This window comes from Phodopus roborovskii, unplaced genomic scaffold (genome assembly GCF_943737965.1).
Source record: "Phodopus roborovskii unplaced genomic scaffold, PHOROB, whole genome shotgun sequence".
NCBI classification, from domain to species: domain Eukaryota; kingdom Metazoa; phylum Chordata; class Mammalia; order Rodentia; family Cricetidae; genus Phodopus; species Phodopus roborovskii.
The window spans coordinates 266,136-284,022 of record NW_026125576.1 but is presented as its reverse complement, the minus strand read 5'-3'; the positions used below and the strand labels follow the sequence as shown (position 1 = coordinate 284,022).

The 17,887-nt window shown below is 40.2% G+C and overlaps 1 protein-coding gene across 2 annotated transcripts in view; it reads left to right on the top strand.

Moving 5' to 3' along the window:
• Window positions 1–16,342, top strand: part of Hacl1 (2-hydroxyacyl-CoA lyase 1) — a 36,348-nt gene extending 20,006 nt beyond the window's left edge. The window contains exons 9-17 of one of the 2 annotated variants that reach the window (XM_051177849.1): window positions 921–1,056; window positions 2,463–2,568; window positions 3,432–3,515; window positions 4,252–4,353; window positions 6,924–7,078; window positions 7,936–8,094; window positions 10,910–11,017; window positions 14,415–14,601; window positions 16,284–16,342. In XM_051177849.1, coding sequence (XP_051033806.1) covers window positions 921–1,056; window positions 2,463–2,568; window positions 3,432–3,515; window positions 4,252–4,353; window positions 6,924–7,078; window positions 7,936–8,094; window positions 10,910–11,017; window positions 14,415–14,601; window positions 16,284–16,316 — 1,070 coding nt within the window. In that variant the 3' untranslated portion in view covers window positions 16,317–16,342. The remainder of the gene's footprint in view (window positions 1–920; window positions 1,057–2,462; window positions 2,569–3,431; window positions 3,516–4,251; window positions 4,354–6,923; window positions 7,079–7,935; window positions 8,095–10,909; window positions 11,018–14,414; window positions 14,602–16,283) is intronic. The other variant, XM_051177850.1, reaches the window with a different exon arrangement.
• Window positions 16,343–17,887: the final 1,545 nt, after the last annotated feature.

The following is a 17,887-nucleotide window of genomic DNA, read 5'->3' as shown; positions in this document are numbered from 1 at the left end:
ACAAGAAAAAGAGTAAGAAAACTTTCTGGCTGAAATAACAAGGACTATTTTTCATGGCATATGCATAATAAAAAATTCTAAGATGACCTTTTAGTGCTGAACGTGATACTGGATCTGAATGTACACTATACTATTTAGTAGGATTCCATAGAGAAATGGATAGTATGTTATTAGCTCTAAAGAATATAAAATTAAAGCTGGGCAATGGTGGCACATCCCTTTAATCCCATCACTTGGGAGGTAGATGCAGGCAGATGTCTGAGTTTGAGGCTAGTCCGGTCTACAAAGCGAGTTCCAGGACAGCTAGTACTGTTACATAGAGAAATTCTGTCTCAAAAAACCCAAAACAAGAAGAAGAAAAGAATACAAAATGAAATAGTGGTCATGATGGCTTCAGAAGTGAAATACCTATATGTCAAAACAGTAAGTTGTTTTCAGTGTTATTGAGGGTATGTTTTATCTGTAGCACACAGTTGTAAAACAGGTATGTTCTCACTCAGTCCTGTTACAGCCACAGCATTGTAGAAATTCTAAAGAGATCTGCAGAGCTTTTGAAACTCACACTTCCTGCACAGTGTACTGTAGAGGAGGCTTACAGGTAATGTAGAGCAGTTAGTGCAAGTACAGTCTTGTTTTTTCAGGGCCAAGGTCTTCCCTGCCATGTATGTTCATAGAATTGTGGGTAGTAGTTTACCAGTCTCCAAGCCTAAAGCAGGAAAGTGAAAGCACCAAGAGTTACAAGATACATTTTTGTTTAGAGGCAGTTCTTCAGAATAGTCTTCACCATTCATTTTCCTTTTAGGCTGATGATTATGCAGGAGAGAGCATTTGGGGTCATCTAAAAACAAATTCACATGATAAGTTGGAAGTTCTCAGTGCCAAGTGTAACTGAATCATCCACTGAGTTGCATTTTTTGTAGGTGCTGCTTATTCCCATGCAGAGGGCAGTATCAGGAAACTGGTGGAACAGTGCAATTTGCCATTTTTGCCCACCCCTATGGGGAAGGGTGTTGTCCCTGACAATCATCCAAACTGTGTAGGTGCTGCCAGATCCAGGTGCGTGGTATTCCAGGTTTTTGTTTGTTTGTTTGTTTGTTTGTTTTGTTGGTTTTCCGAGACAGGGTTTCTCTTTGTAGCCCTGGATGCCCTGGGACTCACTCTGTAGACCAGGCTGGCCTAGAACTCAGAGATCCTCCTGAGTCTGCCCTCTGAGTGCTGGCATTAAAGGTGTGCACCAACACTGCCTGGCAGTTGTTTGGACTCTTACCAATTTTCATTTTTTTCAGTATTTATAAACATTCTTTAATTAGAATCACACTACATAATATCTACTTTCTGATACCTACAGAGTAATATGCTTATAGGACTGTCTGTAGAATCTTTGGAATTTTCACAAAACAAAAGACAAAACAAAAAAACAAAAGATGATCGAGTTACTGAAAATTTGTGAAAACAAACTGCACATGAGGTAAAAGTACATATACAATATTTTAGATGTAGCTCAATTGGGAGAGTGCTTACCTAGCAGGTCCTGCATTGCATAAATTGGGTATGCTGGCACATGTCGTTAATCCCATCACTGAGGAGGTAGGTATAAGAAAATCAAAAGTTCGAAGTCATCCTCCTACATAGAGAATTTGAGACTAACCTGGACATGAGACCATGTCTTGGAAAAAAAAAAAAAAAACGAAATTCTGTAAATCAAATCAAATGATGGTTATAATACCCGCTTTCTCCTAGAAATCAGTGTGAAGTATGCATTGAGATAGGAGTATAGGGGTTGAGAGACTGGGTGTGGCTCACTAGGGTGCCTTTTTAGCATGCATGAGGTCCTGGTTCCATCCTGGAAACACCTACAAACGAAAACCTACCCAAGCATAATGGTGCATACCTGTAACCCCAGCATTTGGAGGCTGAGGGAAGAGGATCATAAGTTTAAGGCTAGCTTTAGTTAAAAATAAATAAATAAATAAATAAATAAATAAATAAATATCCTATTTTCAAAACAAAACAATGGCACATTATATCCTTATGTGTTTGTGAGATGTGGTATATGTTGGGAGGTGGGGTGCACACATGCAGTTGTGGATTCAAAACTTCCTTCACATTCCCCTTTAGTTTTGAGACAGGGTCTCTCGCTGAGCTAGTTGACTGCCTGGCTCCCACCTCTCACTACCTGTCTGTCCTCACCCCAGTGCTAAGATGGGGGCAGCACCACAACAGTCAGTCTTTATGTTAGTGCTGGGGGTCCAAACTCAGGTATTCCTGTTCAGCAAGCATTTTGTCCACTGAGCTATCTTCCCAGTCATCCAAAATGATTTTAATTAGAAAGATCAGATTTACTTTAGAAGCTCCAAAAATATTTTAAGAAGTTTAGAACAATTCAAGTAAGAATCATCAGTATGTTTGTTGTTCTTGTTAAATTGGTTTTTTTTTTTTTTTTTTCCTTTCTTTTTAAATAGGGCTTTGCAGTTTGCTGATGTGATTGTGTTATTTGGTGCGAGACTAAATTGGATATTACATTTTGGACTGCCTCCAAGATACCAGGCAGATGTGAAGTTTATTCAGGTACCGAGGGGGCTCTGATCGCCCTGTGCTGCTTTGTTCTCCTTGGCTTTTGTGAAGAACCTTTTCTCTTACAGAAATAGATTTTACAAATTATCTAACATAATTACAGGTACCAAATCTACAAAACGTCTTGTGCTAATTCTAATGACAAAAGCTCTCAAAGTTAAGTTTGAAACAGTTTGAAAAACATAATTTGCCTCTTCTTCACAGTTGGAGTATATATAGAGACAGAAAAAGAGGCTTAAGCAGGATGGTAGACTGAAGTGACACCCTCAGCCTTGTGAGGAGGTGAATTTTCTTTAAATGCCAAAATTGTGTCAACCTTTGAAATCTCCAAGTGACTTGGCTTTTACTGCCATTAACCTGAATGTCTGGAAAGTACCCTAACCTCTCCTTGTGATTCTACATGTATGTTCCTGGCACCTGCTGAGGTCAGAAGAGGATGTCACATACCCTGGAACTAGAGTAACAGATGAATGTAAGCCTCCCTGTGAGGCTCACAGAGATCTGCCCCTCTGCCCCTCCTCTGCCCCTCTGCGCCTCTGCCTCCTGAGTGGTAGGATTAAAGGCATTCACCACCAGCAACTGCAACAGCCTTTCTTAAAGGGTTTTAAGAGCTTGCTGCTCTTCCAGAGGATCAGGGTTCATGACAGCTCACAACCATCTGTAACTCCTGTTCTAAAGTATTTAATGCTTTCTTCTGTATTCTTTGGGCACCAGGCACACATGTGATACACAGACATACATGTAGGCATAACACTTATGCACAGAAAATACAATGTAAAATAAAAACAGTTTTTAGAGTTTGTTCAAAACAAAAAAGACCAAACATGGCTTGTTCTTCAGGTTTTTCTCTTTTTTAGATTGATATCTGTGCAGAAGAATTGGGGAATAATGTAAGGCCTTCTGTGACTTTACTAGGAGACATAAATGCTGTTTCTAAACAGGTAAAGACTTTCTCTGGGTTTTAGTTTGTGTGGTCTGGTTTCTGTGGGCAGTCAACTCTGGATAATGTTACTCTTGATTCATTTGGTGGCATGTCTAGTGACATCAATTTTAAACTTAAGTTTTTGATGGAAAATTAACATTAACTGTAACTTTGGAATTTAGTAAATTCAGCTTATTGTACATTGTTGATATTTGTAGAAGTTAAGCATTTTAGAACACTAATTTAATATCATGAAAATTTAAGGTCATTCAAACCAGAATTCAGTAAGTAGAGTCCTGCATGCTTTCTGAAAGAAATTATAATATGGCTTTAGTTAAACTTGATTTATACAATGGAAAAATCTAACAGTATATTTTTAGGTACTAAAAAGATTTTTACTCGTCAAGCTATAATCAGGACTTGTCTGGCTGGCTTTCTATTTATATGTAATCTATAGATATAATTGTGGCAGGAGATAAAATATGGTCACATCACTTGATTTAATATGATATTCGATGTCTTGAGTGCACAGCATTGAGATGCAGATGCAGTTCCTGTCACATGTGCAATAACTCTGCAGCACTTGGTCTGTCATGTGACTCACCATGCCACCCACCGATCTGCCACCAGTTGCTCACTGCAGGAAGAAAAGCAAAAGTGAGCAATGGAAGGGCAGAGCAGTGTACTGTGTGCCTTCTTTGAGAAAGTTTATTTTTAAAACAGGAAGAAAAGATTTTTTTTTTTCTTATTTGTAGCTTTTGGAACAGTTTGATAAAACTCCGTGGCAGTTCCCCACAGACAGCAAGTGGTGGAAGACTCTGAGGGAGAAAATGAAGAGCAATGAAGCTGTATCCAAGGTAATATAGGACCAGTTGAAATGCAAGATCCCTCCAGGTTGATGAGTTGCTTAGTCCTCCCATAGTGAGGCATAGGCAGTCCTAGAAAGCACAGCATTGTGTAAGCTTGGCTATCAAAAAGGGTGTTGCTGGGCCATGGCTCTCAAGAGGTCCAAAACCAGAAGTCAGACCAGAGCCTAATTAAAAATGGTAGCAAAGCCAGGCATGGTAGTGCACGCCTTTAATCCCAGCACTCAGGAGGCAGAGGCAGGTGGATCTATGAGTTCAGGACCAGCCTTGTCTACAGAGTGAGTTCCAGGATAGCCAAGACTACACAGAGAAACCTTATGTTGGGGGGGGGGGGAAGAGAGAGAGTAAATTCAACCATGTAAACAATTAAGAACAGTTAAGAAAAAATGTGTGTATGCCCATGTGGATGTTTACCTTGAAAAAGGCCTCCAGCTCCTTGCATAATTGAGCATCCAAAGAGTTATGGTACTTGAGATACTATGAAGTGATAGAAGAAAACAAATTGGATCTTGGAAAGTTGTCAGTTTGATTTTGGTGCATAACATCACAATTAAAACCTAGGGCATATAAGAATTGATGCAGAGATTTCACCTTAAATCCTAGGGTATGTTAGGATATGCTATCTGCCCTTAAGATATCTTTCCTTCAAGGCATGTGAGTATAATAATAGTTCCTTCATTAAAATGGAAAGTTTTATCAGTGTATAATCTACCCCGCCCCACTGCCATTTATCTTTTATGTCACTGCTGGAAACTCTTGGGCTTTCACATCTGCCCTTGTGACTTTGACTCATAGTGAAGGTTTGGAGATTGTCATGAGTTTTGAAATCACCACTGATCCTTCAGGTAGACTACAATGGAGTCACTTTCGAAGTGTTGATGTTTTCTGTTCAATGTCATTGTAAACAATGTGATTGTCAGATGAGATGTTGGGCTTTCTTCTTTTACTGTTTTGTGTATCTTGGGTGCAGTGTTCAGTATATTCCTAGGGTTTCTTCTTTTTAAGTTAATTCATTTTATTTTTTGTGAGCATATATGTATGTGTGTCATGTGTGCCTACCCTCTGAGGTGAGATGGAACTGGAATTACGGGTAGTTGTGAACTACCATGTTTGTGTAGGGAACCCAACCTGGGTCCACTGTAAGAGCAAGTGCCTGTAACATGAATAATAAAAACCCTGCGATGTATACTGGGGCTAAAGGTGAAGATCAGAGAAACAAAATGGCCAGCCCCTAGAGAGTTCTCATCTCTACCAATACTCAGACCAAAGGAGCAATCCTGTCTTCAGATTGCATCTCCTGAATGCATTGCTCCTCAAACTGCAATGAGATTATGTCTCCTCCCACGTTATATTCTTCCCAAGTGCTGGGATTAAAGATGTGGGTCCCCAAATGCTGAGATCATCTTTGTGTGAGCTCTGTTTCTCTTTTAGACTGGATCAATTTTGTGTAGCTCAGTGTGGCTTTGAACTAACAGAGATCTGTCTCCCAATTGCTAGAATTAAAGGTGTGTGCCACCACTGCCTGTTCTCTATGACTGTGGCTCGTTTTTGCACTCTTATCTGCAGCCAAGCTTTATTTATTAGATCATAAGCAGAGTATCACCACAAGTTCCCTTGACCACTGAACTATATCCCCAGCCCAACCTAAGATTTCCTTCTAATAGAATGATTTGCAGATTTGAAATTTGAGTCAGGCACTTTTGTCCCCCAATGTATCTGTCATCATAGAGTAAGTTTGTACTTTCGACCAAACATCATCGCAGAATTGATGTGGCTAACTCCACTATGCAGGAAAATCCTAATCAGTGACTATTTCTACTGCCAAGAGTTAGTTTCAGTTCTGTTTTCTATTATTTTAAATAATGCATCTTGTCCTTAGGGTTCCCTTAGGGTTTGCTCCTCTGTGTGATCTAGGGTGTGTGTGTGGGTCTTTCCTGGGTGGTGATGTGACCTTCAGCAAAGTAGGGTAGCACAGGTGAAGCTGCGAGCTTGGGGACCAGAGAGGACTGTCAGTGAGAAACCCAGTGGCTCCTCTTGGCACTAGTGGGCATGAGGGTGTTTGAAGATGTCTACCTTGTTATGACTCTGTCATTCAGGAACTTTTAAATAGCATATATAACATAGCTCTTTTCGCTGTCAAGAGAAGAGCCAGGTGTTCAAATCACCTCCTGTAATCTTTGCATTTTAATTTTAAATTTAGGACCATACATGATGTAAAACTTCTGAAAAATAGTTAATACAGTGTTTTTCTAAGAGTGTACAGGCATGGATCATTCTGTTTAACCCAATGTTGCTCAACCATCTTTAGGTCCATCACCAGGTCATTGCAATTCCCCAGCTTATTCATTGTGTCCCAGACTCATATTGTACAGCACAATGTTCTTAGCATGATCCTAGATTGTTCACAGTTCAAAGAGTAGCCACTGTATAGCTATTTGGGGATCTTCTAGCTTATTGGTGGTATTTAACTGTTCCAAAGTAACTTGGGTAATAGCTTATTGACATTGGTTGTTGTCATTATGTCCCAATATAATTTAGTGTATGTTTACCTCTATTTTTAGGAATTAGCTTCCAAAACAACCCTCCCTATGAATTATTACACAGTATTCTACCATGTTCAAGAACAGTTACCCAGAGACTGTTTTATAGTAAGTGAGGGAGCAAATACTATGGACATTGGCCGTACTGTGCTTCAGAACTACCTTCCTCGTCACAGGTAAGACTCCAAGAAAGAAATGACAGTGCATTTAATTTGAAACCACAGTAATACTGATGAAGAAAAAGTATTTTAGGATTGTACATGTCTGGTGTATAAGAATATATTTCCAAAGTGTATTTTAAAAATTTCTTTAGATTTATTTAGCTTATTTTATGTGTGTGCATGTTTTACCTGCATATGTATATGTGTCTGCCTGGTGCCCTCAGAAGTCAGTAGAGGACTTTTGGATCTTCTGGGACTGGAGTTACAGTCAGTTGCAAGCCTCCATGTGGGTACTAGGAATCAAACTCAGGTCTTCTGTAAGAGCAACACGTGCTCCTAATCTCTGAGCTGTCTTTCCAGCCATACATAAGTATATTCTTGTTTTTTTGGGTTTTTTTTTTTGTGTGTGTGTGTGTGTGTGTGTGTGTGTGTGTGTAGCCCTTTGTGTGTTTCTTTGTGTAGCCCTGGCTGTCCTGGAACTTGCTTTGTTACCAGGCTGGCCTCAAAATCAGAGCGACTCACTTGCCTCTACCTCCTAAGTGCTGGGATTAAAGGCATGTGCTACCACCACCTATCTCAACTATATTTTAAAGTGAGATCTTATAGTTTTAATGCTTCATAATTCTTGGTATAATGTGATGATTACTATATTGGGTGTTCTAAGAGTGTATTTGCATTCATCTAAGCAATTATGAGTGGCTTTTTCCTTTGATGCCACTTACCCTTGACAGATTTCTTCCTTATATTCCAAAAATTATGTCTATTTCTTAATTTTTCCCATAAACCACATAAATATAGATTGAAAGGTTCATGCCAACTCTACCCTATATGACATGTGCAAGACAGTTTGGTGTTGGCTTTGTTCCTAACAGGCTTGATGCTGGTACCTTTGGAACAATGGGAGTCGGTTTGGGATTTGCTATTGCAGCTGCTGTAGTGGCTAAAGATAGAAGTCCTGGGAAACGGGTCATCTGTGTGGAAGGAGATAGCGCCTTTGGATTTTCTGGCATGGAAGTGGAGACCATCTGCAGGTAAAACAGAGACGTAAGCATAGCATTTTATTCTCATAAATGCCAAAATTTATAATATTTATTTGCTTCACAAACAGGTGTCCTGGCACAACATTGTGTTTTGAGGTTCCTAGTTACAAACTTTAATGTAGAAACTCCCACTGTATCAACATGAGGACTCTCTGGAACCCTTACCCCAGCTGTATTAAAATTATAATGAAACTGTTCTGCTTAGGGCTCTTAGTACGGTTTTTATGAAACACATTTTGGGAGTTTCAAAGCTTTGGTGTGTAAAACTAATAAGGTCAAGCCAAGTTTGGCAATGCACTCCTGTAATCCCAGCATTTGGTATTAGAAATGGCAGTGAAGGCAGAAGGATCTGGAATTCAGGTTATCCTGAGCTGCATTGCAAGGTCAAGGTCAGCCTGGGCTATGTGAACCTGTGTGTTAGGGGAAAGCATGGTCTATTAGAGGTCTGTATTAACAACCACTTGACATATGCCAAAAAGATGATGTATGAAGTTGACACAATCATATTACTAGTTGTGTAATTACACAAGCCCTCAAGGGAAGTGTGAAAACCCACATTCTTTTTCAGCCTTTTTAGGTTTTTCATCTTTGTTATACTGCTTGAGATATTTGGATGCTTGTGTTCTGTACTGATCATGCCATGCTGTTATGATCAGACATGTAGACTGGGTATTAGTTGCTGTGTTTCTTTCACAGCATCCAGCATGAACTGGCTGCCATTGAGGCATTCAGCAATAGAATGGAACTTTTTCAGATAGTGTTCCTAGGAACCATGTAGAAATAGGCCTAGGAGGGTAGGGAATGGAGCAGGTGTTTTCCTTGTAACCACCTGGAAAAGTTTAGTAATTTGAGGTCCATAGCTAAGCAGACTACCAGCCCCTAGGCTTGAATACATCCTATAGCTGCAATGTTTCTATCAGTGGTTTGATATTTTTTTTTTAATTAGGATAAAAAATGCTTAATTTCCTTCTTAATATTGAAAACATCTTATAAAAAACATCTACTTTTAAGTAAAAATTTCAGTTTTAAGATAAGAAGTTGCTAGTTGGGGTCATCCTTATAGGTCTCTGGACATTTCTCTAGAGTCAGTTTTCTCTTCAAACCTATAGTGGCTCCCTCTATTATGGTATCCCTTTTTACTCTCGTCTATTTGTCCCCCAGTTCAATCTTCCTGGTCCCACATGTTCTCCTTTCCTCCCCTTCTCTTTCTCCTAACTCCCTATCCACTCACTGCCCCCATTCCCAATATGCTTAGGAGCTCTTGTTCCTTTCTCCTTCTATGAGGGACTTTGTATGAATCTCTTAGGTTCTTCCTTGTATCCTAGTTTCTCTGGCAGTATGAATTATAGGCTGGTGATCCTTTGCTCTATGTCTAAAATCCATATATGAGTGAGTACATACCATGTTCCTCTTTTTGTGACTTAGTTACCTCACTCAGGATGGTTTCTTCAAGTTCCATCCATTTGCCTGTGAATTTCAAGATTGTTTTTTTCTGCTGAGTAGTATTCCATTGGGTAAATGCACCACATCTTCTTTATCCATTCTTCTGTTGAGGGGCATCTAGGTTGCTTCCAGGTCCTTGCTATTACAAATAATGCTGCTATGAACATAGTTGAATAAATGTCTTTGTTGCATGGATGTGGATCATTTGGGTATATGCTTAAGAGTGGAATTGCCGGATCCTGTGGTAGACTGTTTTCCTGAGGAACCGCCAAACTGATCTCCAAAATGGCTGTACGAGTTTGCACTCCCACCAGCAGTGGAGGAGTGTTCCCCTTTCTCCACATCCTTTCTAGCATGAGCTGTCATTGGTGTTTCTAATTTTAGCCATTCTGGCAGGAGTAAGATGGTGTTCAGAGTTGTTTTGATTTGCATTTCCCTGATGGCTAAGGATGCCCAGCACTTTCTTAAGTGTCTTTCAGCCATTTTGGATTCTTCTATTGAGAATTCTCTATTCAGCTCTGTACCCCACTTTTTAATAGGGTTATTTGGTGTTTTGGTGACGAGTTTCTAGAGTTTTTTTTTGGAGATCGGCCCTCTGTCAGATGTGGGGTTGGTGAAGATCTTTTCCCAGTCTGTGGGCTGCCGTTTCAGTGGAGAGGCCACCCTAAATGTCCTTCGCTGATAATGAGATTGATAACTAACTTATATGCCATCATAGAGTCCTCAGCTGGTAGCTGATGGAAACAGAAACAGAAGCAGACACCCACAGCTAAACACTGAGCCGAACTCCTGGAATCCAGTTGCAGAGAGGGAGGAGTGATAACAAAATGAGTCAAGATCAGGCTACAGAAACCATAGAGATAGCTGACCTGAACAAGGGGGAGCTCATGGACCCCCAGACTGATAGCTGGGAAACCAGCATAGGACTGGCTCATACCCCCTGAATGTGGGTCTCAGTTAGAAGGCCTGGGCAGTCTGAGGGACCTCTGACAGTGGAACCAGGATGTATCCCTGGTACACAAAAGGACTTTAGGAGCACATTCCCCATGGAATGATACTCCCTTAGCCTAGAGGCAGGAGGGAGGGCCTAGACTCTGCTCCAAATGACTTGACAGATTTTGATGATCTCCCTTGGAAGGTATCACCCTCCTTGTGGAGTATGTGGGGGGAATGGAACAGGAGGGAGTTCGGGGGACATGGGAGGGAGGGATAGGGAACTGGGATCAATATGTAAAATAAGGAAAATTTTATATATACATATATATGTATATATAATTATGTATATATAATTATATAATATATATAAAAGAAAAGAAATTGCTTTAGAAAGAATGATCTCTTCATAGTTTACTTTCACTTTTAGGTACAACTTGCCAATCATACTCTTGGTTGTAAACAATAATGGAATCTACCAAGGTTTTGATGCAGACACTTGGGAAAAAACGTTAAATTTTCAAGAAGCTGTTACAGCGTGAGTAACTCACAACAATGTATTGTTAAATTATGTCGGGTATTTAGTCTGTCTTTTAAAAGTTTGCTGGATTGGAGTGTGCCTACCTGCTATTAACTTGGCAAATCTGTCAGTCCCTTTAAAAGGCAGAGCCACTTCTTCATGGTTCCTTTTTATACAGCTATTCAAGATTGTTTATAATCAGGGAACTACTGAGGATGCAGATCAAGATTTATGTCTACACTATTATTGATGCTGCACTAATCGAGGTTCTCTCAAGGAACAGAACTGCCAGTGAGAGTGAGAGCAGGTAGACAAAAAGCAGCTTTCCTTCCATCATGTCCTTTCATGAGGACTGCCACCAGAAGGTGTGGCCCAAATGTAGGCTGGGTCTTCCCAGCCCAAATGATCAGTTCAGAGACTGCCCTCGCAGACATGCCCAGCTGCTTGGGTGTTAGTTGATTCCATATGTAGCCAGGCTGACAGCCAAAATTAGTCATCACAGGAGCTGGCATGTTATTTGTGATTTAAAGATCTTCCTTTCTTTACCACAAAGCTAAACTTTTATCATCTGATGGCAGAGGCAAACTAAGACTGTTAGAACTGCCATGGGCATTGGCAAAAATTGATGAGACAGTTGGAGAGTAGAGAAGAGTACCAATATTTTCACTATGTATTGTTTTTCCATAACCATTTGTATTAATTACTTTTCAATTGCTGTGATAAAACAATGACCAAGGCAACTTATATATAAAAAAGTGCAATTAGTTCTGGAAAGTCAGAGCTAATGATGGTGGGATGAAGGCAAGACACGGGAGCAGCAGCTGCTCACATTTTTGGGCTCACATGATTGATTTTACATACCAACTACAGTTCTCCCCTCCTCCCCCTCCCTCACCTTCCTGAAACCCACTCCTCAGACAGGGCAAGGGCCCCTCATGAGGAGTCAGCAAAGCCTGCCACATTCAGCTGAGGCAGGACAAAGCCCTGCCCACTCCCCCACCAAGTCTGAGCAAGACATCCTACCATAGGGAATGGGCTTCAAAAAGCCAGCTCATGCTCTGGGGATAGATCCTGGTCCCACTACCAGGGGTCTACAAACAGACCAGGTTTCAAAATTGTCAGCCACATGCACAGGGCCTGTTTCAGCCCCATGCAGGATCCCCAAGTGTTGGTCTAGAGTATGTGAGAGAACTCACATCTTGATCCACAAGTAGGGGGCAGAAAGAGCACACTGGGAATGGCATAGTGTTTTGAAACCTTAAAGCCTGACCCCAGTGACACATTTCCAACAAGGCCACACCTCATACTTCTCCTCAAATAGTTCCACCAACTGGAGACCAAGCATTCAAACATAGGAGTCTATGGAGGCCATTTTCATTCAAATCACCATGCCATGCCTTTTGGTTTCATTCTCATTGGTAATGTAAACTGCGCTAACTGGTGTAGTATCTCCTAATAATGTTACTACTTAATTTTAGTTAAAAAATAAATAAAGTGAAAAGTTCAGTTTCTAGGCTGAGGATGTGGTTCGTTTGGATTACTTGCTGCTTATGCACAAAGCCAAATTTGATCCCCAGCATTTCTTACCTTGGGAGTGTTAGATCACACCTGTCATTCAGAAGATAGATACAAGAAGATCAGCAGTGCAAGGTCATCCTTGCCTGCATAAGCAAGTCTAGGCCAGCTTGAGTTACACAAAACCTAGTCTCATTAAAAAAAAAAACAAAAAAAAAAACCAATACCTTTTCCTCTTTAAATGAATTGTTGACAGTTGATGGCGCCATTTGCAGATGATCTGATGTTCTCTTTTGGCTTCCTTGGATACTTCACACCTGTTGTGCACAGATGTACCTGCCAGCAAAATACCCATATACATATAAAATAAAAATAAATCTTTTGTTGCTGGGCATAGAGGCACACACCTTTAGTCCCAGCACTTGAGAGGCAAAGGCAGATCTCCGAGTTTGAGTTCAGGCTAGTCTGGTCAGCAAACTGAGTTCTGGGACAAACAGGGCTACACAGATAATCCCTACCTTAAGATCAATCAGTCAGTCAGTCAGTCTTTTAAAAATCCAAATAGAGTACGGCTGCCATACTATACATGAAACACTTTATCATTACTGAAAAGTCTATTAGACATTGCCATATAAACAATTAAAAAAAATACAGGGAGCCAGGTATAGAGACATACACTTGTAGTCCACCTATTCTATCTGGAAGCTGGAACAAGAGGGTCACTTGAGCTGATGAGTCTAAGACATCAAGACTCCATCATATACAGGAAAGATTCAGTTGAAAAAAATGGGGAAAACTAACTCGAGCACTTGGGAGGCTGAGGCAGGAGAATCCAGAGTTGACTTTACCAACCTGAGTGATATACTGAGTTCCAGGCTAGTCTCTGCAACTTAGCAAGGTCCTATCTCAAAACAAGCAAAAATACAGAGAAAAGCAATGTACTGGCCTCTGAGCTCTGATGGTGTTGCCTCCATAACATCCCTTCCTCTGGTTCTGTGTGATGAACTGCCAGCTGTACCAAAGGACACATGACATGGGCCACACTGTTCTTTAACCTTGCCAGTTAGCACCCTGAAGACTTACATGACTACACACACATCACAGCCTGCAGCCACTTTGAGAAATACATGAATTTACCTGAATCATATTTAGCTAATGAAAATTCAGTATCAACAGAACCAAAGATGAAAATCTTTGAAAAGTTGAGATGATTGATGACTTCAAAGTTGCAGACTTTCAGATTGAAGGGTGTAGTCCACACCTAACAATTAAAATGTAGATGACTGTTTCAAGTGCTTTCAAAGGGGTTGTTGGATATCATCTTTAAGTCCTGGATCTAATGCTCAACTGAGTGTTTTTGTCTTTGTTCGTTTGTTTGCTCTAAAGAAAAAAAGAACTAGGTTTAAAAAATAAGTCCATGGGGGAGGGGAAGTCAGGTATGGTGGCACAAGCCTTTAATCCCATACTCAGGAGGGAGTTCAAGATCAGCCTGATCTACACAGCAAGTTCCAGTCCAGTCAGAGTTATATAGATCCTGTCTCAAAAGCAAATGAACAAACAAAGGAGGGAGAAAAAAAAAAAACCCAACAACAGCTAGTCAGTAACTAATCTGTCATTGTTTCATTAACTTAAGGATGGCATCACTGACAGATAGAGCTGCCAGTTCTTTTAATAATTAAGGCCTGGAGTTTGGGTAACTCACCAAAGGGGCATGAAAATACTGAAATGGAATAAGGGAAGGACAGGGAAAATTCCATTTGTTTTATGTACTTCTGTTACTTAGAGCTTTTCTGAAAAAAAGTATGTCTTGTGGGTGGGTCAGCTTATATTTTTCTCAGATTATGTTGGGAAATTACCTTTTAAGATTTAAATTTTATTGACTTACAAAATTGCATTTCAGTATCCCTCCAATGTGTCTCTTGCCAAACTCGCATTATGAGCAGGTCATGACTGCATTTGGAGGCAAAGGGTATTTTGTGAAAACACCAGAAGAACTCCAAAACTCTCTGAGGCAGGCACTGGAAGACACAAGTAAACCCTATCTTATCAACATCATGATTGAACCACAGAGCACACGGAAGGCCCAGGTAAGTTCAGTTATTAGGCAGAAAGCAAGAAGTGCATGTTCTCGCCTGACTCTCCCTGAAAGGCACACCCCCTGCTATCCAGAGTTTCTTCTAAGTTTGTTTCTGAGTTTGAGATATTGTTATGTGTGCTTGTTAGAGTAGCAAGTGAGCAAAACGAGGTTCAGCCCCCACCACCACCACTACCACAGAGCTCACAATTCAGCAGGGGAAGTGGACAGATAGTAGGGTGCCTCACAGCTCAGTGCTACTTGACAGAGCAAGGATATGACTGGAAGGAACAGGTGTTCCAAGCAAGTCCAAGGGAAGAAATGCATGGATGTTACATGCAAACTTCATGGGAAGTAGTGCTTAAACTGAGAGAGATCTGAATGAGTTAGCAAAGAGGAGGTGGAAAAATGGGGGCTCTGTGTCAGGAGGGAGCAGGCAAAGATAGAGGAACTGAAAGAAAAGAAAATGCATTGAGCACAGTGTAGATGAGCCTGCACTCAGTGAATCTGTGGGGTTGCATACCGCTCAGTTATGTGGCCTCTAATGTACAGTGACGCAGTAGTTAGTACCTCTCTCTCAGTTCCTAGACACAGATCTGCTGTCAGTTTCTGTCTTCTTTGAGCAAGATGGGGGCACAAATGGGCAGATATGGGTGTTAACAGTCAATAAAATACACAGCAATTAATTTGGAAACTGTCAGATATATAGAATTCTGCTGAAATTCTGTTTGTGTAAAGATAGACATCAGAGACTTCAGAATTTACCTTAGAGCCAAGAGAAAGGGTACCAAGAGCACAGCCAGCTGGTCAGGCAGATGAACACACTTAGGTTAGGCTGGGGAGCAGGCAGGTGGCCTTGGCCAGGGTCTTTCTAATCCTTGTAAGGCTCTCCTTCAAATCTGTTCTACAGTTTTCCATATGGTTATTTCTAGAGAAGTAGGAATTATCACCTCCATTAGTCATTCTGTAGGATTATCATTAGATTAAACACTTTAACATTTCTATCTTCATTCCAGTGGAATTGACATATTTTCACTTCCAAGCTTTTTTTTTTAAAATTTAATGTTTGTCTATCACTGTTTGCTATTGATTTACAATTCAGGCTGGCTGTTTCCTACTTTGTGTAGGAATATCTTTATGGCAGTGGTTTCTCAACCTTTCAAATGCTGTGACCCTTTGATACAGTTTGTCATGGCATGGTGGCCTCAACCATAAAATTTTTTGTTGCTACTTCATAACTATAATTTTGCTACTGTTATATATTTTAATGTCATTATTTTTGGAGGTAGGGATTTTCCAAAGGGGCTTGACTTCAGGTTGAGAGCCTCTTTGGTAACCTGTGCCTTGGCCAAGTGGGGTGGACACTGTTAGTCCTATAAAACACTCTGTAGTCCCTCCTGTTTGTGCTTCTCAGACCTGGGATCATGATCTCATTTTTTCTTTGCTGAGTAAATTTGTTTCTTTCCAACTGGTTTTCTGTGTCCTGATCACTGTTGGTGTAAGAAGAATCAGAAAAAAAAAAAAAAATGAATTTCCTAGGCTGCTTTACACAAGATTAATTAATTTTTAGTTCTTTTGACTAGACCAAACACAAACCTTATTTTATCACAAATAGTTCTTCTAGATTTTAAAGCAATTACAGTAAGTCTAATACAATTATTTCTTCTGACTGAATGTTACCTTTTTTTCCCCTAGGATTTTCACTGGCTCACCCGTTCTAATATGTGAATAAAATAGTTGATAGTTTTGAGGAATTTTCTCTTTCCAGCAAGGTAGAATTATTTTCCCTAGCAAAATTACCACACTGCTGAAATTGTATTTAAAAATATGTTTTAAATTATGTTTCATAGTAAAGAAATTGATTAAAAATAAAAGATTTCCATAATTTGTTATGATTTTGGGTCTTAAATGATCTGGAAGGCCAGTGCTAAAGGCTTGGTCACCAGCACTGGTGGGAGGGGGTGGGGTCTTGAGGAAGTGACCTAGTGGAGAAAGGTCACTGGAATTAGGACCCTGGCATGCATGCCACCCTCATCCCCCTCCACTTCCCAGATACCTGAGGTGAGCAAGCCCTCTTATGAGTTCCCTGTCATGATGGACCCCAGGCCCAAAAGCAGCAGGGCCAAGTGACCACAGACTGAAACTCCAAGAGCTGGAGAGAAGACTCAGCATTTGAGAGTACGAACTGTTGTTGCAGAAGACTTGAGTTTGGTTCTCAGACACATTGGGTGGCTCATAGCCACCTGTCATTGCAACTTCATGAACACCAGCTTCTGTAGGCACCTACACTCATAGGCATACACCCACACCCAGATACACATATATACATAATTTAAAATAAAATAAAGCTTAAAAACTATGAACTAAAATAAATATTTCTTCATTTGAAATTGTTTTCTCAGTTATTTTGTCAAATAATGGAAATTGACTATTTTCTACACAAATGATCAAATAATAGCACTGTAAGTGTCTAACTGCCAAGTTACACATTGGTTTCCTTTTATGTAAATCCATTTCCCAAGTTAAAACTTTTATCTTTTAAAATACTTTCTTGCCAGGTGATGATGGTGCATGCCTTTAATCTCAGCACTCAGGAGGCAGAGGCAGGTGAAACTCTGTGAGTTCAAGGCCAGTCTGATCTACAAAATGAGTTCCAGGACAGCCAAAGCTGTTATACAGAGAAATCCTTTCTAGAAAAAAACAAACAACAACAACAACAATAAAACAGTACTTTCTGGAGAAAGAAATGAAAGCTCCAAAAGTGATATTATACAGAGATACTTTCAGTAAAGTTGGAGTATGTAGACTCCTTTTACTTTTGATGACTTGGTTCTAGTATCATTGTAGTGGAGCTTGTCCTATAGTTGATGAGTTGAATGTTTGCCCTGGAAAGAACTTAATGATCCAGAGAAGTCACACCATTTCCAAACCATTGTAGCCATTGTAGATTAACTACCTTGTGTATACACACTGCACTGAGACCAAGAGAATTGTCTATGATGTATAGTCATGTGCCATTTAAGGACATTTTAGTTATTAATGGACCACACAATGATAGGCAGTACCTTAAGATTATTAGGAGCTAAAATTTCTCTCACCAGCCTGGGTTACATTGAAAACTCAAGGCGAGCCTGAGCTCCATATGGAGAGACGGTCCCAAAAGAGACCGGTCTGGAGGTGAGGCTCAAGTAGAGTACTTTTCTAGAACATACAAAGCCTGAGTTTAGTCCTCAGAACTGCCAATAAATAATAAGCAGAAAGAAAAGGACAAATGGTTCAGATAAAACCACTTGCATTGC